The sequence below is a fragment of the Nerophis lumbriciformis genome, linkage group LG24 (genome assembly GCF_033978685.3).
Source record: "Nerophis lumbriciformis linkage group LG24, RoL_Nlum_v2.1, whole genome shotgun sequence".
NCBI lineage: Eukaryota > Metazoa > Chordata > Actinopteri > Syngnathiformes > Syngnathidae > Nerophis > Nerophis lumbriciformis.
The window spans coordinates 20,459,552-20,485,723 of NC_084571.2; the positions used below are offsets into that span (position 1 = coordinate 20,459,552).

A 26,172-nucleotide genomic window follows, 5' to 3' on the forward strand; every position below is an offset into this window, starting at 1 on the left:
CTACCAGTTTTGTTTGTTTTTTATAGTCAAATTAAAAAAAATTCTATGAATTACTGCAAATGGCAAAACAGTACCACTGTTATTTTTACGGTAAAATTCTGGCGACTGAGCTGCCAATTTTTTTTTTATCGTACAATCTACTGTAAATGTTATTCTAGTGAATTAGTGTAAATGAAAAAATGGCACCACTGTTATTTTTCAATAAAATACCATATTACTGTAAAATTGTTTTTTTTGCTCTGCATTACTGTAAGTGGAAAAATGGTGCCACTGTTTTACCGGTAAAATTCCGGCAACTTAGCGACCAGTTTTTACCGTAAAATCTCCGGATGTCGTTTTTACAGTGAATTATTGTAAATGGAAAAATAACACCACTGTTATTTTAACGATACAATTCTGGTGACTGAGCTACCAGTTTTTTACCGTAAAATTCAGTCGTCGTTTTTACAGAGCATTACCGTAAATAGAAAAACGGTACAACTGTTATTTCAACATTAATATCTGACGACTGAGCTGCCAAACATCTACAGAGTTTTGTTTTTACAGTGTACTTTTCATATTTTTCTGAATGATGTAAAGCTCCCTGGACGGCAGAAACAATGAACAAATACTAATGGCATCCTCACTGGGAACACTAACTACAGTACAAACCTAGGTGACACACCATGGTTTTTAGACCGCTTAACTGAAATGATTGTCAATATGACAGTGTAAGCATACTCAACATATAACATGATATCATGAAATCAAATATTGTGATCTGCTTAATAATGCCCTTCAAAAATAATCCACTCGTCATCCACCCCAGGAATATAAATCCACTTCTTACTGGGACGCATTAGGAAATGACATTAATATGAAGACCATGCAGGGTCATCGTGGCATCTCATTGGTTCCCTGACATAACATTTCAAAGAATACAGAAGAATGTCCCATTTTAGCACGCATGAATTGTAGAAACTGCCCTTATCTATGTGTGTATGTGTGCGTGTGTGTGTGTGTGTGTGTATATATATATATATATATATATATATATATATATATATATACACACACATATATAAACATATATACAAATATGTATATATACATATAAACATATACATACATACATATACACTATATTGCCAAAAGTATTTGGCCACCCAAACAAATGATGAGAATCAGGTGTCCTAATCACTTGGCCCGGCCACAGGTGTATAAAATCAAGCACTTGGGCATGGAGACGGTTTCTACAAACATTTGTGTAAGAATGGGCCGCTCTCAGTGATTTCCAGCGTGGAACTGTCATAGGATGCCACCTGTGCAACAAATCCAGTCGTGAAATTTCCTTGCTCCTAAATATTCCAAAGTCAACTGTGGGCTTTATTTCAAGAAAATGAAAGAGTTCGGAAACAACAGCAACTCAGCCACCAAGTGGTAGGCCACGTAAACTGACAGAGAGGGGTCAGTGGATGCTGAAGCGCATAGTGCAAAGACTTTCTGCACAGTCAGTTGCTACAGAGCTCCAAAATTCATGTGAACTTCCAATTAGCCCACGTACAGTACGCAGAGAGCTTCATGGAATGGGTTTCCATGGCCGAGCAGCTGTGTCTAAGCCATATATCACCAAGTCCAATGCAAAGCGTGGGATGCAGTGGTGTAAAGCACTATACTCTAGAGCAGTGGAGACACGTTCTCTGGAGTGATGAATCACGCTTTCCACCTGGCAATCTGATGGACTGACTGGACTGCATTGTGCCGAGTGTGAAAATTGGTAGAGGAGGAATTATGGTGTGGGGTTGTTTTTCAGGAGTTGTGCTTGGCCTCTTAGTTCCAGTGAAAGGAACTTTGAATGATCCAGGATACCAAAACATTTTGGACAATTCCATGCTCCCAACCTTGTGGGCCCCTTCCTTTTGCAACGTGACTGTGCACCAGTGCACAAAGCAAGGTCCATAAAGACATGGATGACAGAGTCTGGTGTGGATGAACTTGACTGGCCTGCAAAGAGTCCTGACCTGAACCCGATAGAACACCTTTGGGATGAATTAGAACGGAGATGGAGAGCAAGGCCTTCTCCACCAAAATCAGTGTGTGACCTCACCAATGAGCTTTTGGAAGAATGGTGGACAATTGCTATAAACACACTCCGCAAACTTGTGGACAGCCTTCCCAGAAGAGTTGAAGCTGTAATAGCTGCAAAAGGTGGACAGAAATCATATTGAACCCTATGGGTTAGGAATGGGATGGCACTTCAAGTTCATATGTGAGTCAAGGCAGGAGACCAAATACTTTTGGCAATATAGTGTATATATATATATATATATATATATATATATATATATATACATACATACACGTGCATACCCGTATCCACATACATATACATTATATATATATATATATACACGTGTGTATATATAAAATGTATGTGTGTGTATATATTAATATATGTAGATATATATATGTGTGTGTATATATATTTATACACACACACATATATATACATATATTAATATATACACACATATATACACACACACACATACATGTACACATACACACATACATGTATATACACACATACATTTTATATATACACATATACAGTACATATAATGCACATATACATATAATGTATATGTATGTGGATACGGGTATGTACGTATAAATATATATATATATAATGTGTGTATATGCGTGTGTGTATGTGTATATATATATATATATATATACACACACACATACATCCATTTTATACACACATATAGATACATATATATTTATATACACACATACATATATACACACATACATATATTCACATATATTAATATATATACACATATACATATACACACACACATACATACATATACACACATGTATATACACACACATTTTATATATACACAAATCTAATGTATATGTATGTGGATACGGGTATGTACGTATATAAATATATAATGTGCGTATATACTAATATATAATATATATATATATATACACACACATAATGTATATGTATGTGGATACGGGTATGTACGTATATATATATATGTACTATATACATTGTGTATATATATATATATATATATATATACATATATATATATATATATACATACACACATCCAATTATCCATCCATTTTTTACACACATATGTATACACATATATTAATATATATATACACACACACATTAATATGTATATACACATACATTTTATATATACACATATAATGTATATGTACCGTATGTGGATACGGTGTGTACGTACAGTGGGGCAAAAAAGTATTTAGTCAGCCACCGATTGTGCAAGTTCTGCCACTTAAAATGATGACAGAGGTCTGTAATTTTCATCATAGGTACACTTCAACTGTGAGAGACAGAATGTGAAAAAAAAATCCAGGAATTCACATTGTAGGAATTTTAAAGAATTTATTTGTAAATCATGGTGGAAAATAAGTATTTGGTCACTTCAAACAAGGAAGATCTCTGGCTCTCACAGACCTGTAACTTCTTCTTTAAGAAGCTCTTCTGTTCTCCACTTGTTACTTGTATTAATGGCACCTGTTTGAACTTGTTATCTGTATAAAAGACACCTGTCCACAGCCTCAAACAGTCAGACTCCAAACTCCACTATGGCCAAGACCAAAGAGCTGTCAAAGGACACTAGGAAAATAATTGTAGACCTGCACCAGACTGTGAAGAGTGAATCTACAATAGGCAAGCAGCTTGGTGTGAAAAAATCAACTGTGGGAGCAATTATCAGAAAATGGAAGACATAGAAGACCACTGATAATCTCCCTCGATCTGGGGCTCCACGCAAGATCTCATCCCGTGGGTTCAAAATGATCATGAGAACGGTGAGCAAAAATCCCAGAACCACACGGGGGGACCTGGTGAATGACCTGCAGAGAGCTGGGACCAAAGTAACAAAGGTTACCATCAGTAACACACTACGCCGACAGGGAATCAAATCCTGCAGTGCCAGACGTGTCCCCCTGCTTAAGCCAGTGCATGTCCAGGCCCGTCTGAAGTTTGCCAGAGAGCACATGGACGATACAGCAGAGGATTGGGAGAATGTCATGTGGTCAGATGAAACCAAAATATAACTTTTTGGTATAAACTCAACTCGTCGTGTTTGGAGGAAGAAGAATACTGAGTTGGATCCCAAGAACACCACACCTACTGTGAAGCATGGGGGTGGAAACATCATGCTTTGGGGCTGTTTTTCTGCTAAGGGGACAGGCCGACTGATCCGTGTTAAGGAAAGAATGAATGGGGCCATGTATCGTGAGATTTTGAGCCAAAACCTCCTTCCATCAGTGAGAGCTTTGAAGATTAAACGTGGCTGGGTCTTCCAGCATGACAATGATCCCAAACACACCGCCCGGGCAACGAAGGAGTGACTCCGTAAGAAGCATTTGAAAGTCCTGGAGTGGCCTAGACAGTCTCCAGACCTCAACCCCATAGAAAATCTGTGGAGGGAGTTGAAAGTCCGTGTTGCTCGGCGACAGCCCCAAAACATCACTGCTCTCGAGAAGATCTGCATGGAGGAATGGGCCAAAATACCAGCTACTGTGTGTGCAAACCTGGTAAAGACCTATAGTAATTGTTTGACCTCTGTAATATAACCTTTGTTGGCAATAAAGTATTGAGTTGAATTTTTGTTATTGACCAAATACTTATTTTCCACCATAATTTACAAATAAATTCTTTAAAAATCCTACAATGTGAATTCCTGGATTTTTTTTTCACATTCTGTCTCTCACAGTTTAAGTGTACCTATGATGAAAATTACAGACCTCTGTCATCATTTTAAGTGGGAGAACTTGCACAATTGGTGGCTGACTAAATACTTTTTTGCCCCACTGTACATAAATATATAATGTGTGTATATACTAATATATATATATACACTGTGTGTGTATATATATATATATATATATATATATATATATATATACACACACACACACACACACACACACACACACACACACACACACACACACACACACACACACACACACACACACACACACACACACACACACACACACACACACACACACACACACACACACACACACACACACACACCTTGAGTGTGTTGGCATATAAGGTTGCATACTTACTTCAATGGTCCATCATAGCGATGCATGACATGTAAACAAATGGCCCAACCTGTCAAATGTTCCTTTGGGATTATTAGAGTATTATTGCTAAAAAGCCTCATTAGTGACTTTGTGTACAACCTTACACATTAGAAAAACAACAGCGGGGAAGCTATGAGGCGATGAAAACAAAACTGGTGACCTTTTCCAGGCTCCACTGACACCATCCGGTCTGAGTGTTGGCATGGACTTGTCTCGAGTCAGCGAGTATTGATTAACTGACAGCCGTGCTTAAATGGCCTCCTTGTCCGTTCTCCACAGCTGTTCTTTGACCTCGGTGGGCAGGGTGTTGAATAGGTCCTCCTCCACCACCAGACCAGTTCTCTTCAGCTGCCGGCACTCGGCCAGCTCCACGGGCAGACACTCCAGACGGTTGCCTCTCAGCTCCAGTTGTGTCAGGGCCGTCAGTTCTCCGAAGCGTGACGGCAGAGACTGCAGGCAGTTGTTCCCCAGGTTCAAAGTGCGCAGTTTCTTGCACTGGAACAGCTCATTTGGAAGGCTCTCGATCTAGGAGATGGTGGATGGGGGCGGAAGTAAAATGAGAAGGGTTACACAAGTAGAAATGCACAAGCACAAAGTATCCCCCTGGACATCCTAGATCTTACAATAACAAAGTATCAACGCCTCATTTTTTATCATAGGACAGATATTATTTCACGCCCCCCCTGAAGCCAATGTTTATTTATCTATATGTGTCAAGATATACACTATTAGTAGTGATAGCGATACCACCAATTTTCTTTCCGATCTGATACCGAATACAATTCCGGCTGGTATCAGTGATACTGATCCGATACCTATACTTCATACCGTATTTTTCGGACTATAAGGCGCACTTAAAATCCTTTAATTTTCTCAAAAATCAACAGTGCGCCTTATAACCCGGTGCCCCTAATGTACGGAATAATTCTGGTTGTGCTTACTGACCTCGAAGCAATGTTATTTGGTACATGGTGTAATGATAAGTGTGACCAGTAGATGGAAGTCACACATAATATATACGTGTAGACTGCAAAATGATGGCAGTAAACACCACCAAAACTGTAAATGTTCCATTGAGAATATACAACATTACACACGGCGCTCAAAAATCTGTCAAAAATGTTTTTAGTACAACTTTGGTAAGCTATGAAGCCGCACAGCTTGATGGATTGTCGGCGCATTAAACATACGAGTATTATTATGGTGTGTGTGTGTATAAGGCCACAAAATGGCACCTATTAGCAGACATTATCTGGCGTTTTGTTTCGCAATTTTATGCAAAACCAACTTTTCTTACTTTCTGGTACCTGCTGATCTGTACTTGGAATCTGCATAAGTCCTGAAAATTGTAGTCAGTACTGACACGGTAATCATAGCTTCTTCTTTTTCTCTACCTTCTTATGTGGCATTCATGTTCCACTGTTGCCATTTCTAATATAAAGTAGTGTTAAGTTCTTACTTATACCTGTCAGTAAACTCGCCATGAAAGCGCTAAAACATACCGGTATAGTGAGTTTATATTATTCACCCAAGGAACTTTCGTTATTAGTTCCGGTCAGACGTTTTTTCACGGGACACATTTCCGGTGTGGTTGTTTCCGGATGAGGAGATGCTGCTCCATTATTGATTGAAGTAGTCTGAATGTCATTAAAACAGCTAGCTCCATCTTTTGACACTTCTTCCACTCCCATCCTTGCACGCTACACCGCTACAACAAAGATGACGGGGAGAAGACGCTGTTCAAGGTGAGCCACGTAAACAAAACGGTGCATCCTGAAGCGACCGTCAGAAAGCGACTTGAAGATGATCTGTAAAACATCATTTATGTAACATTTTGACCAAAGAACCACCATTACATGTTATGTAGACCACAAGGAAGTCTTTTACATTTAGAAAAAAAATCATAATATAACCCCTTTAATGCGCCTTATAATCCGGTGCGCCTATTGTATGAAAAAAGACCTGAATAGACCCGCTCATCGGCAGTGCGCCTTTTAATCCGGTGCGCCCTATGGTCCTCAAAATTCGGAACTTTCTTATACTGTGTTCCATTTAATGATACACATGATCTCAAATAAAGAAAGTATCGATATTGTGACTTGAAAATCGATATTTCAGCATCGATCAAGCTATTACCCTATTGACTCTCATGCCCTCCCCTCACGTATCATGGCGCACCCATGACCCCAATATAATACACTACTCTTTTCTTTAATTCTCAAAGAGATGTGTCAACTTCTATTCGGGGTCAAGATACCTTTCATTGGCGGACTGGGGGCCAAATCCGGCTTTGGAATAACACCATATCGGCCCCCCAGTTCAGTTCAAAACTTAGGCGATTAACATTTTTGTAGCAAATTCCTAAAAACAGGAGTGTGGTCCTGTTGTACAGAGGAACTTGGACCACATTGTCAGATCATTGCATTGACATTTTGACGCTGCTAGCAAACACAGAACACTGCAATCCAAACTTGTGATTTACATAACTGAGGCGTTCCTCAGGGCAAAGTCCTCCCTCTTTTGGCAGTTACACATTTTTTTGGTAATATGATTTATGTAGGGATGTAACAATATGAAAATGTCATATCATGGTTATTGTGACCAAAATGTTCAGTTATTAACCCGGTACTGTTGAATGTGCTCAAAAAGTACTTATACACACTGAAATCTTTTAACAAAGTTGTATTTTAAGCATTTGATAAAATAAAAAGTGGTATAGCTCGGTTGGTAGAGTGGCCGTGCCAGCAACTTGAGGGTTCCAGGTTCGATCCCCGCTTACGCCATCCTAGTCACTGCCGTTGTGTCCTTGGGCAAGACACTTTACCCACCTGCTCCCAGTGCCACCCACACTGGTTTAAATTTAACTTAGATATTGGGTTTCACTATGTAAAGCGCTTTGAGTCACTAGAGAAAAAGCGCTATATAAACATAATTCATTTCATAAAAAGACACAATAGACCACAGGTGTCAAACTCAAACTCAAGGACTCCAGATGTGGCCCGCCACTTCATTTTATTTGACCCTCGAAAGCCTGGAAATAGTATGCATCAATAAAGTACTGTAACTTCTCTTACTAAATGTATTCTTTCTTTCTATTTTGGGAGAAAAAAAAACGTACTCCATGTAATCGCAAATGATGTTAACTTAAATATTGTCTAATTATGCAAAAATATATGATCAAACATTCAAACCATTTTTTTATTAAAAATAAATACTAATAGTAATGATTTCAAAGCAAGTTATTCATCAAATTGTGCGATGTAAAAGTAGCAATAGATTTCATGGTAAAATTGTAAAACAGCATTTTTCTCTAAATTAAAAAAACAGTACTTTTTTTAATGTAATAAACTGTGGTGCCGTTTTGGCATTTACAGTAATACATCGAAAAATCTACACTTGTTGATTTGCGGTAAAAACAAAAACAAACTGCCAGCTCAGATGCCAAAATTGTACTGTAAAATTGCAGTTTTGTTTATTTACAGTAAAAAAACAAATGAACATTTTACAGTTAAATTCTGGCAACTGAGCTGCCTTTTTTTTACCGTAAAAACAGCAGTACTGTTTTTCCATATACAGTAATATACACTACATTTTGAGGTGAAATTATTGCAACTTGCCATGTTTAAAAAAAATCTATTAATAAAATGCAGAAAAAAATAGTGTAATAATAGAATTCACTGTTAGAAGCGGCCCTATGGGGACAAACATGACTGCGATGTGGCCTTCAGTGAAAACCACTTTGACACCTCTGCAACAGACAATATTTGTAGAATGAACATTCAATATTATTCTGGCTTCTTAAGAGACAATAATATTTTCATTTAAGTGTTTGGATATGTTTATCTTCTTCTGTTTTAATTTGTAAAGTTTACTTTTTTTAATGACAAAGAAAAAACAGGTCTTGGGGCGCTAACCTTCCAGTTTATGTGACGTCACACGAGTTCACTTCCTGTTATTATTATTCCTTTAAGTACACAGTACAGGCCAAAAGTTTGGACATACCTTCTTATTTCAATGAGTATAATATATCAGTATATATCATATATTGTACATATATTATGTAAATATTACGTATATATATTATATTTTATATTGCTACTACGGTACATTTTTAGTCTATTTTATACCTGCATTGTCCTTTCCATCCTTACACTTTCCATCCTTTGTAACTGAGCTACTGTGTGGAACAATTTCCCTTGTGGATCATTAAAGTTTGTCTAAGTCTAAGTCTAAGTCAATGCGTTTTCTTTATTTACATTGTAGATTGTCACTGAAGGCATCAAAACTACGACACCTGTGAAGTGAAAACCATTTCAGGTGACTACCTCTTGAAGCTCATTGAGAGAATGCCAAGAGTGTGCAAAGCAGTAATCAGAGCAAAGGGTGGCTATTTTGAAGAAACTAGAATATAAAACATGTTTTCAGTTATTTCACCTTTTTTTGTTAAGTACATAACTCCACATGTGTTCATTCATAGTTTTGATGTGACAATCTACAATGTAAATAGTCATGAAAATAAAGAAAACACATTGAATGAGGAGAAGGTGTGTCCAAACTTTCGGCCTGTACTGTGTATCGATCACTTTGTGCGAAAAGAGCACACCGTGTCGGTTTAATATACCGTATTTTCCGCACTATAAGGCGCACCTAAAAACCACAAATTTTCTCAAAAGCTAACAGTGCGCCTTATAACCCGGTGCGCTTTATTACGATTCATTTTCATAAAGTTTCGATCTCGCAACTTCGGTAAACAGCCGCCATCTTTTTTCCCGGTAGAACAGGAAGCGCTTCTTCTTCTACGCAAGCAACCGCCAAGGTAAGCACCCGCCCCCATAGAACAGGAAGCGCTTCTTCTTCTACTGTAAGCTACCGCCCGCCCCCGGAAGAAGAAGAAAAAACGCGCGGATATCACCGTACGTTTCATTTCCTGTTTACATCTGTAAAGACCACAAAATGGCTCCTACTAAGCGAAAAGGATCCGGTTCATAAAAAGACGCAATCTCTCCATCCGCACACGGATTACTACCGTATTTCACAGCAACTGATATTCCTGTGAACCGCACTGTGGAACGGGAGCACGTACGGTGAATATTCGCACCACAGGGAATGAGAAGTCATCCTTCACTGTGGTTCTAGCTTGCCATGCTAACTTCCACCCATGGTGATATTCAAAAGGAAGACCTTGCCAAAAGAGACCTTTCCAGCCGGCGTCATCATAAAAGCTAACTCGAAGGGATGGATGGATGAAGAAAAGATGAGCGAGTGGTTAAGGGAAGTTTACGCGAAGAGGCCGGGTGGCTTTTTTCACACAGCTCCGAAGGCGAACACACCTTCACTAAGACGGGCAGACAGCGCCGGACGACATACGCCAACATTTGCCAGTGGATCGTAAATGCCTGGGCAGATATTTCGGTCACAACTGTGGTCCGAGCTTTCCGGAAGGCAGGATTCACAGAACAACAGCGACACTGACTCCCGATGACTTCGACGAGACGGAACCGGCCATTTTGGATACCACGCTTGCGCAACTTTTCAATTCGGACACCGAAGACGAAGAATTCGAAGGATTTACGAATGAAGAATAACTTCAGAAGGTGAGCGCTATGTTTATTTTGTGTGTTGTGACATTAACGTTCGAGCAACATTATGTTACTATTGCTCTACACCATTTTGAATTTTACTATGTTTGTGATTGCACATTTGCGTACATTTTGGGACAGAGTTGTTAGAACGCTGGTTTTCAATATATTATTAAAGTTTGACTGAACTATCTGACTGTTTTTTTGACATTCACTTTAGCGCAGCGTTTTTTTGACATTCACTTTAGCGCAGCGTAGGCGCGGCTTATAGTCCGGGGCGGCTTATTGGTGGACAAAATTATGAAATATGTAATTCATAGAAGGTGCGGCTAATAATCCGGTGCGCCTTATAGTGCGGAAAATACGGTACACCATTTATTATATTAGTTGCTCAAACAGTACCGCAATGTGTTTTTTTAACTTTAGATTGGGGTGTGGAGTTTCTTAATGGGGAAAGACTTTGACATCTCCCGTATTCATGTTAGCATTTATGCTAACTAGCGAGCTAGCGCTAGCTTGCTTCTCCAGTTAATGAGCAGTGTCAATCGGTGAGTATATCAAAGTGTGGTTATCAATCACTGTTTTACAATAATTTTACTTCAAAACGGTACTAACCACCGTTTATGTTATATCCCTAGATCAGTGGTTCTCAACCCTGTTGGAGGTACCGAACCCCATTAGTTTCATTTGCGCATTCACCGAACCCTTCTTTAGTTTCAAATTCAAGACAAAGTTATATGTTTTTGGTAACACTTTAGTATGGGGAACATATTCAAAGTAACAAATATTTAATTTAGAGTTTTTTGGTTAGGGTTAGAGGGTTATAATGAGGCCATGCCGAATAAGGCATTAATAAGTACTTAATAATGACTAGTTAAGAGCCAATATGTTACTAATTTGCATGTTAATAAGCAACTAATTAATGGTGAATATGTTCCCCATACTAAAGTGTTACCATGTTTTTTTGTACTGGTGCACAAAATTAACTGTGCATGAACATCACCTTGTTCAAAGAAAAAAAACAACACAGTGCATAAACTCACAATAAATTACACACCTGCAAATCAGTGTGACTTCTGCTGTTGCCGTATCCGTAATACGCCGATAGGGAGAAGTTTTTATTTACACGATGAGTCGGGTGTGTTTTGACCTCCGCCGAACCCCTAAGGCCGACTCACCGATCCCCTAGGGTTCGATCGAACCCAGGTTAAGAACCACTTCCCTAGATGTATGTAACTAAGGTGTTGCTGTAGCTTGTTTACTTCAGCTGCAGTCAGTAGCCATTTGTTCAACTTCTTTAGCTATACTAGTGGTGTTCCTCAAGTTTCCATTTTAGGTCCTCTCTTTTTCATCATTTAGGCTATTCAACTGGTGGCAGAAGAGTTCAGTTAAAAAAACTTGTGAAAGACTCGCAGTTTTGTAGACTGTCCTTAAAAACAGCAAAGCGCTCCTGTAAAACTGACTAAATGAATAGACCTAGAACGCGGGTCGGCAACCCGCGGCTCTAGTGCTAGAGCTTGTTCAAAAATGTATGAAAATTAAAAAAGATGGGGGGGGGGGGGGTCTATTTTTCGTTTTAATATGGTCTCTGTAGGAGGACAAAAATGCCACAAACCTTCCTAACTGTTACAAATCCCACTGTTTATATTACACATGCTTCAATGATGAGATTATTTGACGAGCGCTGCTTTGTCCTTCTAATTTCGGCGGTCCTTGAACTCACCGGAGTTTGTTTAAATGTCCAACTTTCTCCGTCGCTGCCACAGAAAGACATGTTTGAAGCCACTCCTTTTTTGTCTCATTTTGTCCACCAAACGTTTTATGCTGAGCGTGAATGCACAAAGGTGAACTTAGTTGACTTGTTGGAGTGCTAACCAGGCATATTTGGTCACTGAATGACTGCAAGCTAAGCGATGCTAACATGCTATTTAGGCTAGCTGTATGTACCTAATGCATCGTTATGCCTCGTTTGTAGGTATATTTGACCTCATATAATTTCCTTTACTTATGTTCTCTGTGCATTTAATTTATATTTGCACATCTTATGGCACATTATCTGTATGTAATATTGGCTGCATTTCTGATAGTTGTTTGTGTGCCATGTTGTTCCAGACCACATCAAACGTTACCATGTTGTTCCAGACCACAGCAAACATTACCCAGTTTGCATATATTGTAATAAATCCATCAAAAGAAAACAGCCTGTAGTTTCCTTTAACTTGGACACACACATCTATACCTTTGGCCATTTTAAACCAGTAATTTCCAGGAGTTATCTTACCCTCTTAGCCTCTGTTTTACTAATGTTTTCCAATGTTGTAAATATGTGTAGAATAAATATTACATTTCAACATTTCTGTCAACAATTTTTTGCATCAGTCTCTGACACATAGCCATTATTGTAGGCTAAACTAGCTAATATATACATTTACATCAGGTGTTGCCTTCATTTTAACACTTATATGAGACTTTAATTTTTTTGTGGCTCGAGACATATTTTTTTATTTTTGGTCCAATATGGCTCTTTTAACATTTTGGGTTGCCGACCCCAAATCAAATGTCTAGTGTAGAGGATGCTGGTTCTGGGTGATATACAAATCTACTTGCCAACCCTCCAGAATTTTTCGGGAGACTCCCGAATTTCAGTGCCTCTCCCGAAAACCTCCCGGGACAACCATTCTCCCGAATTCCTCCCGATTTCCAGCCGGACTTAAGGCACCCCCACTCCAGGTCCGTGCGGACCTGAGTGAGGACAGCCTGTCGTCACGTCAGCTTTTCCTTCATATAAACAACGTGCCGGCCCAGTCACGTTGTAACATCTACGGCTTTTGGCGAGTGCACAACTGCACACACAACAAGAAGGAGACACAGTCATGGCGACGACGAGTGACAGAGAATAGAACGAGGACAATTCAACCCTAAACTCACTCCTTTCCTGCAAATTAAATTTCACAGACGCTGCCTGTAATAGAGTGATCTAAGTTGTTTGTTGCCATCTCCTGGTGAATGTTGGGTATAGTGTTCTGTGGTTACTTTTTGGTTGGCCAACGGTTTACGTTGTATTGCGCACCCTGACGGCAAGTGTGGGAGTCGGTTCTGAAGTATGAAGTAAAGAGACGTAACTTCATCACCTCGCCTGGTTATTGACTCCAACCAAGAATATTACACTGCCCCTAAGCTCCTTCAAAGGCTGTGCTACTGGCTGCAAAGCATTGCACTTTCCAAATACCGGTACAACAATGAGTAGAGGAGTGTTATGTGTGTATATGTGTAAATAAATGAACACTGAAATTCAAGTATTTATTTTATTTATATGTATACATATATATAATGTATACATATACATATATATATATATACATATATATATATAGCTAGAATTCACTGAAAGTATTTATATATATATATATATATATATATATATATATATATATATATATATATATATATATATATATATATATATATATATATATATAAATAAATAAATTAGGGCTGCAACAACTAATCGATTAAATCGATTAAAATCAATTATAAAAATAGTTGGTAATTAATTTAGTCATCGATTCGTTGGATCTATGCTATGCGCATGCGCAAAGGCTACGTTTTTTTGTTTTTTTGTTAACCTTTATTTATAAACTGACATTTACAAACAGCTGAGGAACAATAATCAAAATAATAGGGGTGTAACGGTACGTGTATTTGTATCGAACCGTTTCGGTACGGGGGTTTCGTTTCGGTGCGGAAGTGTACTGAACAAATTTCCACACGGACATATTAAGTAGCGTACTGCACGTTGTGTAAACAGTACTCAAAATGCCGGACATTTGAGGCATTTATCAGAATAAGAATGAAACTCCGCCCTGACAGCTCCGCAAAAGAGGACATGTCCGGTGAAAAGAGGACGTATGGTCAGTCTATCCAAGCCCGTTAGCTGCTAGCATGCTAGCACAAGAGGACTAGCAGCGATCGGTTTCACCGGACGTGAAACCGATTGCTGCTAGCATGCTAGGTCCTGACCATATGTCCTCTTTTCACCGGGCATGTCCTCTTTTGCGGGGCTGTCGGGCGGTGTTTCTTAAATGCCTCAAATGTCCGGCATTTTGAGTTAGGGTTGCGTGTATTTTCAATATACGTTCAGGGTTAAGAAGGTTAAAAACACAACAAAATGTGCGTGCAGCAGCATTCGTGAGGGAGGGGGAGAGACAGAGAGAGCGAGAGATTTATGATAAACGTGCATGCGTCGTCAGGCTCTGCTTTTTATCGATACATTTATCAGATTTATTTTTTTATTATCTATAGCAGGGGTGTCAAAAGTGTGCATTTTTGTAACATTTTCCTTGTTTTATTTGGCAAGTTGAAAGAACATGGCGCCAGTATGCTGGTTTTTTTTCAATAAAATACTGGAAAGGATAGAAATGTAGTTTGTCTCTTTTATCCGATTATTAATCGATTAATCGAAGTAATAATCGACAGATTAATCAATTATCAAATTAATCGTTAGTTGCAGCCCTAATATATATATATATATATATATATATATATATATATATATATATATACACAGTATATATAAGAAATACTTGAATTTCAGTGAATTCTAGCTATAAATATACTCCTCCCCCCTTAACCCCGGCCCCGCCCACCCCGACCACCTCAACACCCCCCCTCCCACCCCCCAAATCTCCCGAATTTGGAGGTCTCAAGGTTGGCAAGTCTGTATACAGAATAAGAATAACAATGAAGGGAGAAGTCCGGGCTCCCTCACCCCCCGGTCATTAGCTTTCCCGAAATGTGGCCCCCAACACAATTTAGAAAAACATCCCAGCAGTAAAAGATGACCCAAAGATTGAGGAACCCGGTTTTAAAATAAGGGATTTGCTTCCCCTTTTACTGCATATTTGGCAAATACATAAACTATGTATTTGTATACAACATTTTTGCTTTCACGGATTCATGTCCATTGGTCCAATACCTTCATCTATGAAACACAAGGATTTGACTTTAGTATGGAACAGATTAGTAACTCGGTTTCTGTTGCGTAAATAGTTTGCATTTCCAACAGGAAGCATGAAGGCTGAGAGATAGTGTGCGCTACCCAAATAGTGGGATATTTTGATATTGGCCAATAACTTTAACAAAGAAAAAGTGACCTGGTTCAGTGCTTTTGTCTGACATTATTCATAAATAAGCAAGACATCGCATTAAATCCTCTTTGTCGTAAACTGTGGTATTTCAAAATGTCACTGTTTGTTTCATTTTTATCAAGATAACAGCGAAGGAGCGACATTTTTTGTGTATGTCGACACAATGAATCATGTTTATCCCCGTTCTATTCATAAAATTCCACCGACCGTGTAACAAATTGCAGCCTGTCTCGTTCCAATCTACAGGGTTCAGGACAGATATTTTAGTTGCCTTAAAATGGAAATGACAAAATATGTTTACCATCTGAAACTTGGTGCAAACTGCACTTAAAAAGATAACTCATCAGATACTCACTCTATTGGCTGTCACTGCAAGGTACTGAAGGTTCTGCAGGGATCCAATGTCAGCCGGGATGTTGGTTAGGTTGTTATGGCTAAGGTCTAGGAAGCGGAGCTTGCGGCAGTAAAACAACTGTCCGGGGATCTTCTCAATTTTGTTCCGGTTCAGGTACAGTTTCTCCAAGTTGATCAGTGTGCCGATCTGAATGGGAATGTAGGCGATTTGATTATACCAGAGCTTAAGGCAGACCAGCCTGTGAAGGTGCTGGAAACTGATGATCTCCTCGATGGTCTTTAGGTTGTTGTCCTTCAAGTCGATCTCCTGCAAGTTGTGCAAGCTGAAGATGGAGTGCGGTATGCGCTCCAGATCGCAGCGGATCAGCTCCAGCTCCGTCAGATTGACCATTTTCTTCAGGCTATTCAGCACCATGAGCTTGGTGCCTTCGTTGTTGATTGACAGCTTCTGGAGATGCATACCCACGTCGGTCACAACTTGAGGCAGCTTGGTGAGGTTGCTCTTGAGACGAAGAACCTTGAGCCTCTTGAGTTCCCGCAGCCCGTCGATGACAATGTAGCGGTTGTTCTCAGCGCTCAGATTCCCGGTAAGATGGAGCTCACTTAGATTCTTCAAACTGTAAATCCACAAAGGAATTTCTTTGATGTCTGTAAATTTGATGTGAAGGGACTTCAAATTCTCACGCAAGAACGCCAACGCCGGGGCCTCAATCTTAGCTGGGGTGTGGTAAAGCCACATCTCTCGCAGGTTTACGAGCTGAGCAATGATCGGCGGGATGGTCACGTCCGGTATCAGCTCCAGTTTGAGAACCTCCAGCTCCATCAGGTCAAATACTGTGTCGGGAATGCCGCTGAGCATGAAAAGGTGCAGCTCCAGCTTCTCCTGGGAGTTCTTGGTTATCCTCTGCCTGAGCTTGTCTAGAGTCCACTCGTTGTTGAGGTTGAGCTGCCTCAGTTTATTTTCACTTACTTCCGAGAGGAACACAGCAAAGCGCTTGGAGTAAAGAGGGTCATACTGATCTATCATGTGCAACATGAAGGCAAAGTCGTTCTTGACATCGGGTATGTCGCTGTAGCTGCTCTCTTCCCGTATTGACTCAAAGGAATACTTCTTGAGGGAGCGTCGCAGCATCCAGCACAGAGTGTACATGCAGATCAGCCCATAGACCACCACTAAGCTAATGTAGAAACAGGCCAAAATTTTAAAAAGGGTAGCCAACGGATGAGCACAGCGATAAACACTGTAACCTGTCAGACTCTCGATATCGACATTACAGTCGACGCTGAACTTGATGTCATTCACATAATACCCTGTGTAGCATATTATCAAAATGAATTTGATGACCTTGATAATAGTCTGACGGATGTACAGTCGGTACACGATGTCTCCTTCTTCCACGTGTATTCTGAACTTTTTCACCTTTTCAAACAACGCTTTAGCCTGCTCGCCTTCTTTCTTGTCCAAAACTCCAGTGTCGGTACGGTCCACAATGCCCTGCTCCAGGCGTGTCTTTGTCCTTTGGAGCATCGGAACACTCGCCTCCACATCTTCACTGATGACGGACTCTTTGTGCTCCATTGAGCCGTTCATTTTCATTGGTTTCGGATCGCTTTCTTCGACCACCGTCTCTGACAGAGCCCTAGTGGTCCACGGTGAATCAAAGCACTTCAGTAAGATGGACACAAAATGTTCGAGTTTGGAGCTCGTCCGAGGGAACTTGAACCAGAAGTTGCTACATGCTAGGAAAATAAGGGTGTGGAGTAACACTAGATAAGGGAAATACTTGGCGAACCAGTGCAACCTGGTTTCGTAGCACACAGCGTCTACATAGTTGTACTGGTGGCGGTCCAAATCATACTGGATTCCTTTGGGCTCCAATGAAAACGATGGGCCAAACGTAGAATTTACGTTCTTCTTGCAGGTCTGATCCACCACCCATTTGCAGGGCAAGCAGATCATCTTGTCTTGGGTGACCTGCAGGGTCCCCCCAAACACCGAGATCATGAGCATGACGATGGAGATGTAGTCGGTGAACACATCCCACCATGGTTTCAGGATACGGTAGGCCGGTTGTGTGTCCACAAAGTACCGCAGTTCAGTGATGGGGATCATGGTTTATCTGGGAGGAAAAACACACATTTCAGTACAAAGAAATGCTAAGTCCACCTGAATGCTAATTTGCTATTCACCACGACAGTTTTCTTAAAAATGAGTGCAGAACGCCAAACTAACAAACATCTAAAGACTCCAGATGGTTCATTTGAAGAATGTATAAAGGATGAACACTGAAACTGAGATTCCAGGTTTTCCTGGCAAAGTGTTCATTCATAGACTTAATGGACAAGATACTGTTGCTCTAACAGGTCTAATTAATCTCTGAAATGTGGTGTCACACTGGCTTTCAAGCCTAAAATCATTAGTCAATTAAATATGAAGTGTAATTTTCTGTAACTTGGTGGTGTCTTTAATCATATAGATAAGAATAAAAGGAATTGTCCCCATAAATAAACAACAGAGTTCCAGTACAACATTCATCAGTTGTAGTGCTGATGAAAAACGGAGTCACGGCTGTACACATTTCCATGCTTAAGTTTGGGGAAAAGTAATGAACAAATACCGGTAATGCATTTTTAAATACCGGTATTACTTTTAGGGCAGGGTAAACTTATTTTTTCAAGCCAGTGTTGTATTAAACAAAATAGTTCAGCTTAAACTATCAATTTTACAAATGTACTCATGAAAAAGTCAGAGAAAAACACATTACAATGTACTTCAAAAATGGGATGCAACAAAGATTGCAATTTATCATTTACATTGAAAGTTTGGGGAGGAATAAGCCTCAAATGTCACTAAACTATAGTAAAGATCAAGAGACTGATGCTACTTTTAAATCTACAACATTGGAGGTGTTAAAGGGGCCCTCTTATACCAAAATACTTGTTTTTGTGTATCTAGAATCCCAATAAGTCCCCAAAATTTCAAATCAAACCATGGAATAATCGCGGTCAATATATAAAAAAAATCAATCTTGCCTCAAATGACCCGTTTACATCAGCGGATAGCTCCATATATGGTAAATGTTCACCCAAACAGCTTTGCGCGAGTCCGCCATTTTCATTCAATTGGAATCCAAAGTTGTAGCCGATATGTTCCTTATTTGTCTCTATCCTTTTGTTGGGCAGCAGACTGGTTCGTACATGCACATGTATGCTAAATTCCTTCGATGTAGCGTACAGTTCTAACTATACCTGGGCCAATATCAATCAATCAATCAATCAATCAAGCAAATACGGAATAAATAATTACAATATGACATTACAACAACTTGTCATCTTGCAGAAAAAAGCCATACCGATTATACACGGAGCAGGTTACAGAGATCACACAAACTTAATTTGAGCAGAATCTAGGTTAAAATGAGCGTCACTGTAGTGTGTACCACTGTAACCAGTAAAGGTGAAATGACCATGGGGTGGGAATTTACACGTTTTTCTTCTTCCTACTCCTTTTCGGGCTGATCAGTAGCAAAAATGTTTTATTAATACCGTATTTTTCGGACTATAAGTCGCAGGTTTTTTTTTTTATAGTTTGGCCGGGGGTGCGACTTATACTCAGGAGCAGAGGTGGGTAGAGTAGCCAGAAATTGTACTCAAGTAAGAGTACTGTTACTTTAGAGATTTATTACTCAAGTAAAAGTAAGGAGTAGTCACCCAAATATTTACTTGAGTAAAAGTAAAAAGTATGTTGTGAAAAAACTACTCAAGTACTGAGTAACTGACACATACACACTCATATCATATATATATATATATATATATATATATATATATATATATATATATATATATATACATACATACATACATACATACATATACATTGATATATACAGTATATAATTTATAAGTATTTATTTTGCTGTTTTTGTTTACATGTTAAAGGTGTTTTAATGAATATACATGCATGTTTAACATATAGATTCCTTTCTTTAATGAAGACTAGAATATAAGTTGGTGTATTACCTGATTCTGATGACTTGCGTTGATTGTAATCAGACAGTCGTGATGATAACGTCCACGTTTTCAAATGGAGGAGAAGAAAAGTTCCTCCTTTCTGTCTAATACCACATGAAAGTGGTGGGTTTTTGGCATCCTATTTGTCCAGCTTCCATATTCGTTTTTATACACTTTACAAGAAATATATTGGTGTCAAACTCCGTAGCTTGCTAGCTTGTTTACGCTGGCTTTCGGAGACTCTTGTTTTGAAAGCGCAGGCGCGATGGCGCGGCACTTTTATTGTGAAGACAGGAACGTCCGTGCGGTCAGTCTTGAGGCTTTTGACGGTACGGTTGAAATAAAACAAGTATCTTTTTTCCTTCACACTTTTGATTGATTGATTTGAACTTTTATAATTAGATTGCACAGTACAGTACATATTCCGTACAATTGACCACTAAATGGTAACACCCCAATAAGTTTTTCAACTTGTTTAAGTCAGGTCATGTGACCACCTGGCTCTGTTTGATTGGTCCACCGTCTCCAGTGACTGCATCTGATTGGTGGAACGAAGTGAAACGTCACCAGTAAGGCAGGCACTTTGAAGGTCTGTCTGACAGACCAAAACAAACAAAGCGTGCATTAACAGATCGATAAAAATTAGTAGCGAGTAGCGAGCTGAATGTAGATAAAAGTAGCGGAGTAAAAGTAGCGTTCCTTCTCTATAAATATACTTAAGTAAAAGTAAAAGTATGTTGCATTAAAACTACTCTTAGAAGTACAATTTATCCCAAAAGTTACTCAAGTAGATGTAACGGAGTAAATGTAGCGCGTTACTACCCACCTCTGCTCAGGAGCGACTTATGTGTGAAATTATTAACACATTACCGAAAAATATCAAATAATAATATTTAGCTCATTCACGTAAGAGATTAGACGTATAAGATTTCATGGGATTTAGCGATTAGGAGTGACAGATTGGTAAACGTATAGCATGTGCTATATGTTATAGTTATTTGAATGACTCTTACCATAATATGTTACGTTAACATACCAGGCACGTTCTCAGTTGGTTATTTATGCGTCATATAACGTACACTTATTCAGCCTGTTGTTCACTATTCTTTATTTATTTTAAATTGCCTTTGAAATGTTTATTCTTGGTGTTGGGTTTTATCAAATACATTTCCCCAAAAAATGCGACTTATACTCCAGTGAGACTTATATATGTTTTTTTCCTTCTTTATTATGCATTTTCTGTCGGTGCGACTTATACTCTGAAGCGACTTATACTCCGAAAAATACGGTATGTGTATTCATTTTAAGAAGAATATGGATGTTGCACATGTGTTGTAAATATTGTATACAGTGTATCGGCACAAAACAAACAAAACTATAAAACAATTAATTAAATGATAAATAAAAGTGAACTTGATAACTTTGCCAGCCTCGATAATTGCCATGTGCAAGCATTGTTACGGGCTGCAGGAGCTGGCATTCTTTGCATCGGTTTCAGCAGCTGCGAGTGTTTTGTACAACATGCACATAAACAGTAGTTAGTATTACCGTAATACAAACCCCGTTTCCATATGAGTTGGGAAATTGTGTTGGATGTAAATATAAACGAAATACAATGATTTCTCGCCCGGAAAAGGGTGGAGTGCCATCTCTGGGTTGGTGAGGAGATCTTGCCCCAAGTGGAGGAGTTCAAGTACCTCGGAGTCTTGTTCACGAGTGAGGGAAGAGTGGATCGTGAGATCGACAGGCGGATCGGTGCGGCGTCTTCAGTAATGCGGACGCTGTATCGATCCGTTGTGGTGAAGAAGGAGCTGAGCCGGAAGGCAAAGCTCTCAATTTACCGGTCGATCTACGTTCCCATCCTCACCTATGGTCATGAGCTTTGGGTTATGACCGAAAGGACAAGATCACGGGTACAAGCGGACGAAATGAGTTTCCTCCGCCGGGTGGCGGGGCTCTCCCTTAGAGATAGGGTGAGAAGCTCTGCCATCCGGGAGGAGCTCAAAGTAAAGCCGCTGCTCCTCCACATCGAGAGGAGCCAGATGAGGTGGTTCGGGCATCTGGTCAGGATGCCACCCGAACGCCTCCCTAGGGAGGTGTTTAGGGCACGTCCGACCGGTAGGAGGCCGCGGGGAAGACCCAGGACACGTTGGGAAGACTATGTCTCCCGGCTGGCCTGGGAACGCCTCGGGGTCCCACAGGAAGAGCTGGACGAAGTGGCTGGGGAGAGGGAAGTCTGGGCTTCCCTGCTTAGGCTGCTGCCCCCGCGACCCGACCTCGGATAAGCGGAAGAAGATGGATGGACAATGATTTGCAAATCCTTTTCAACCCATATTCAATTGAATGCACTACAAAGACAAGATATTTGATGTTCAAACTCATAAACTTTTTTTTTTTTTTGCAAATAATAATTAACTTAGAATTTCATGGCTGCAACACGTGCCAAAGTAGTTGGGAAAGGGCATGTTCACCACTGTGTTACATCACCTTTTCTTTTAACAACACTCAATAAACGATTGGGAACTGAGGAAACTAAGTGTTGAAGCTTTGAAAGTGGAATTCTTTCCCATTCTTGTTTTATGTAGAGCTTCAGTCGTTCAACAGTCCGGGGTCTCCGCTGTCGTATTTTACGTTTCATAATGCCCCACACATTTTCGATGGGAGACAGATCTGGACTGCAGGCGAGCCAGGAAAGTACCCGCACTCTTTTTTTACAAAGCCACGCTGTTGTAACACGTGCTGAATGTGGCTTGGCATTGTCTTGCTGAAATAAGCAGGGGCGTCCATGAAAAAGACGGCGCTTAAATGGCAGCATATGTTGTTCCAAAACCTGTATGTACCTTTCAGCATTAATGGTGCCTTCACAGATGTGTAAGTTACCCATGACTTGGGCACTAATGCACCCCCATACCATCACAGATGCTGGCTTTTGAACTTTGCGTCGATAACAGTCTGGATGGTTCGCTTCCCCTTTGGTCCGGGACATGATGTCGAATATTTCCAAAAACAATTTGAAATGTGGACTCGTCAGACCACAGAACACTTTTCCACTTTGCATGAGTCCATCTTAGATGATCTCGGGCCCAGAGAAGCCGGCGGCATTTCTGGATATTGTTGATAAATGGCTTTCGCTTTGCATAGTAGAGCTTTAACTTGCACTTACAGATGTAGCGACGAACTGTATTTAGTGACAGTGGTTTTCTGAAGTGTTCCTGAGCCCATGTGGTGATATTCTTTAGAGATTGATGTCGGTTTTTGATACAGTGCCGTCTAAAGGAACAAAGGTAACGGTCATTCAATGTTGGCTTCCGGCCATGCCGCTTACGTGGAGTGATTTCTCCAGATTCTCTGAACCTTTTGATGATATTATGGACCGTAGATGTTGAAATCCCTAAATTTCTTGCAATTGCACTTTGAGAAACATTGTTCTTAAACTGTTTGACTATTTGCTTATGCAGTTGTGGACAAAGAGGTGTACCTCGCCCCATCCTTTCTTGTGAAAGACTGAGCATTTTTTGGGAAGCTGTTTTTATACCCAATCATGGCACCCACCTGTTCCCAATTATCCTGCACACCTGTGGGATGTTCCAAATAAGTGTTTGATGAGCATTCCTCAACTTTATCAGTATTTATTGCCACCTTTCCCAACTTCTTTGTCATGTGTTGCTGGCATCAAATTCTAAAGTTGATTATTTGCACACACAAAAAAAAGTTTATCAGTTTGAACATTAAATAGGTTGTCTTTGTAGCATATTCAACTGAATATGGGTTGAAAATTATTTGCAAATCATTGTATTCCGTTTATATTTACATCTAACACAATTTCCCAACTCATATGGAAACAGGGTTTGTAAATTAAAATGATCGACAAACCGTGATTGCTAACCACACACTGATAAGATTATGGACCGACTAGCGTTAGCTTGCCAGCTAGCTGAAATACTAACATGAAAACAAGAGCCACTAATGTCTTTCCTCATTAAGAAACGTCATACAAAACACTCCTCTACTCATTGTTGTATTTGGAAACTTATACAAACACATTATTACCGTCTAAACAACTAAGATACAGTTTGCACATTGAACATAAAAACAGCGCTGTGCTTGCACAAAGTGATCGATAAAATAATATGAATAATATTAGTGATTGATACAAATAAAATCCATAAATTGTCATATTTATTGCAGCAATACAGAGGACATACACAATGTGCAAAAAACGGCTTGCTTGGTTAATGTTTGATGCTTGTAAATGCGGGGTTGCATAATGAGGAAGTGCTGTGTTTTTGTTGTGGCGACTGGCTAGCTGTGTTATGCTGTTGGCGTGTCGAGGTCAGCAATAAAGTTTAAAACCACAGACTTCTGTCAGGACGCTACATCACTTACGGTACTTTAAACCAGTGTTTTTCAACCACTGTGCCGCGGCACACTAGTGTGCCTTGAGATACTGTTTGGTGTGCCGTGGGAGATTATCTAATTTCACCTATTTGGGTTAAAAATATTTTTTGCAAACCAGTAATTATAATCTGCAAATGATGTGTTGTTGTTGAATATCTGTGCTGTCTGGAGCTCACCAGAGTAACTCTTCCATATCAGTAGGTGGCAGCCGGTTCTAATTGCTTTGTAGATGTCGGAAACAGCCAGTGTTGGGACTAACGTGTTACGTTATTTTCGGTGGTAACTAGTAGTCTATAGCGTTATTTTTTTATATTCAGTAACTCAGTAACTGTTACTACATGATGCGTTACTGCGTTATTTTACGTTAATTTTTATATAGTAGAAATTGAGAAGATCTGAGTGTGTTTTATTGCTGCGGTGTCGTCCTTCTGAATGTTCCTGTGTCATAAGGAAGAGCGCCTCTGTGTGGGTGTGTGTGTGTGGGGCAGGGGGGCGTGTCTGTGTTTACTAACAAGACATGGCGGAGCCGAAGCAGAGTTTCTTAACATGGAGATATTCTCACTATTTTTCTTTTGTCGAGCACAAAGAAAATAACATTTTAGTTAAATGTAAGTTCTGTCTTGGATCAAAGATCCTATCTACTGCCCAAAACAGTAATTCAAATCTGCTGAAACACCTACAAAAGCAACATGGTTTGACGAAGCTAGTAAAGAGAGACACACAGCGGCTGGATTTAAACGGAGGGACTGCTAGCCAGGACAACATTGATAGAGCCATTGCAGCGTGTGTGCTAGAAGACATGCAGGCTATTTCTACAGTGGAGTCACCCGCTTTCAGGCAGCTGGACACAGTGAACAGTGAGTACATAAACATGGAAAGCAAGCTAAAGAAAACACTCAAAACTCTGCCTATGCTCATCATTCATCACTGAAGGTACACACACTCTGTAAATTCTTTTATATACTCTTTCATTCTAGACTTCTAGAGTGTTTGATTATCACATCACTAAATGTATAGACTATAAAGTTCACAAACATAAAGAGGGATCCTAGTGGGCCAGGCCGATCTTTCCTTTTCTCTAAACTAAAACTAGGGAAATGCGTAGAGTGTTCTGGGCTTTAGTACAATGTTGATCTCATGCAGACATGATTTTATTTCACAATTCCTTAAGAGAAAAAAACGCCTGGTTAGGCGTGTGTATAGCAGTAGGTGTGCTGTATATAGTGACATGACATATAATCATGTCATGTGTGTCTTCCTTGGGTGAAGCCAGGTTTACAGCTATGTTGTGACATGTGACATGTTATTATGCGGTTTGTTACTTATGTATGTTATGTTGCAGCTATTTAAAATAGTTTTGTTAATTTGTTCTGGCCCAAAATAAATTGGCCCTTTGAAACATATTGTTGTCTTTGTGTGTTGAATGTAGACCACATTGCTTAGCAGAGTTCTAGTGATGCAAATGCATGTCAAGTTGATCAACAGATTGTATTATTCTCCAGTGCAATAACAGTACTGAAATTAAGGCTAAA

General features: G+C 39.7%; 1 protein-coding gene across 2 annotated transcripts in view; it reads right to left on the bottom strand.

The window, feature by feature from the left end:
- Positions 1-1,344: 1,344 nt before the first annotated feature.
- Positions 1,345-26,172, bottom strand: part of lrrc8ab (leucine rich repeat containing 8 VRAC subunit Ab) — a 38,535-nt gene continuing 13,707 nt past the window's right edge. For both annotated transcript variants that reach the window (XM_061981795.1, XM_061981796.1), the window contains 3 exons: positions 16,230-18,348; positions 5,128-5,673; positions 1,345-2,178 (listed from right to left, as the gene is read on the bottom strand). In XM_061981795.1, the coding sequence (XP_061837779.1) occupies positions 5,398-5,673; positions 16,230-18,341 (2,388 nt within the window). In that variant the 5' untranslated portion in view covers positions 18,342-18,348 and the 3' untranslated portion in view covers positions 1,345-2,178; positions 5,128-5,397. The remainder of the gene's footprint in view (positions 2,179-5,127; positions 5,674-16,229; positions 18,349-26,172) is intronic.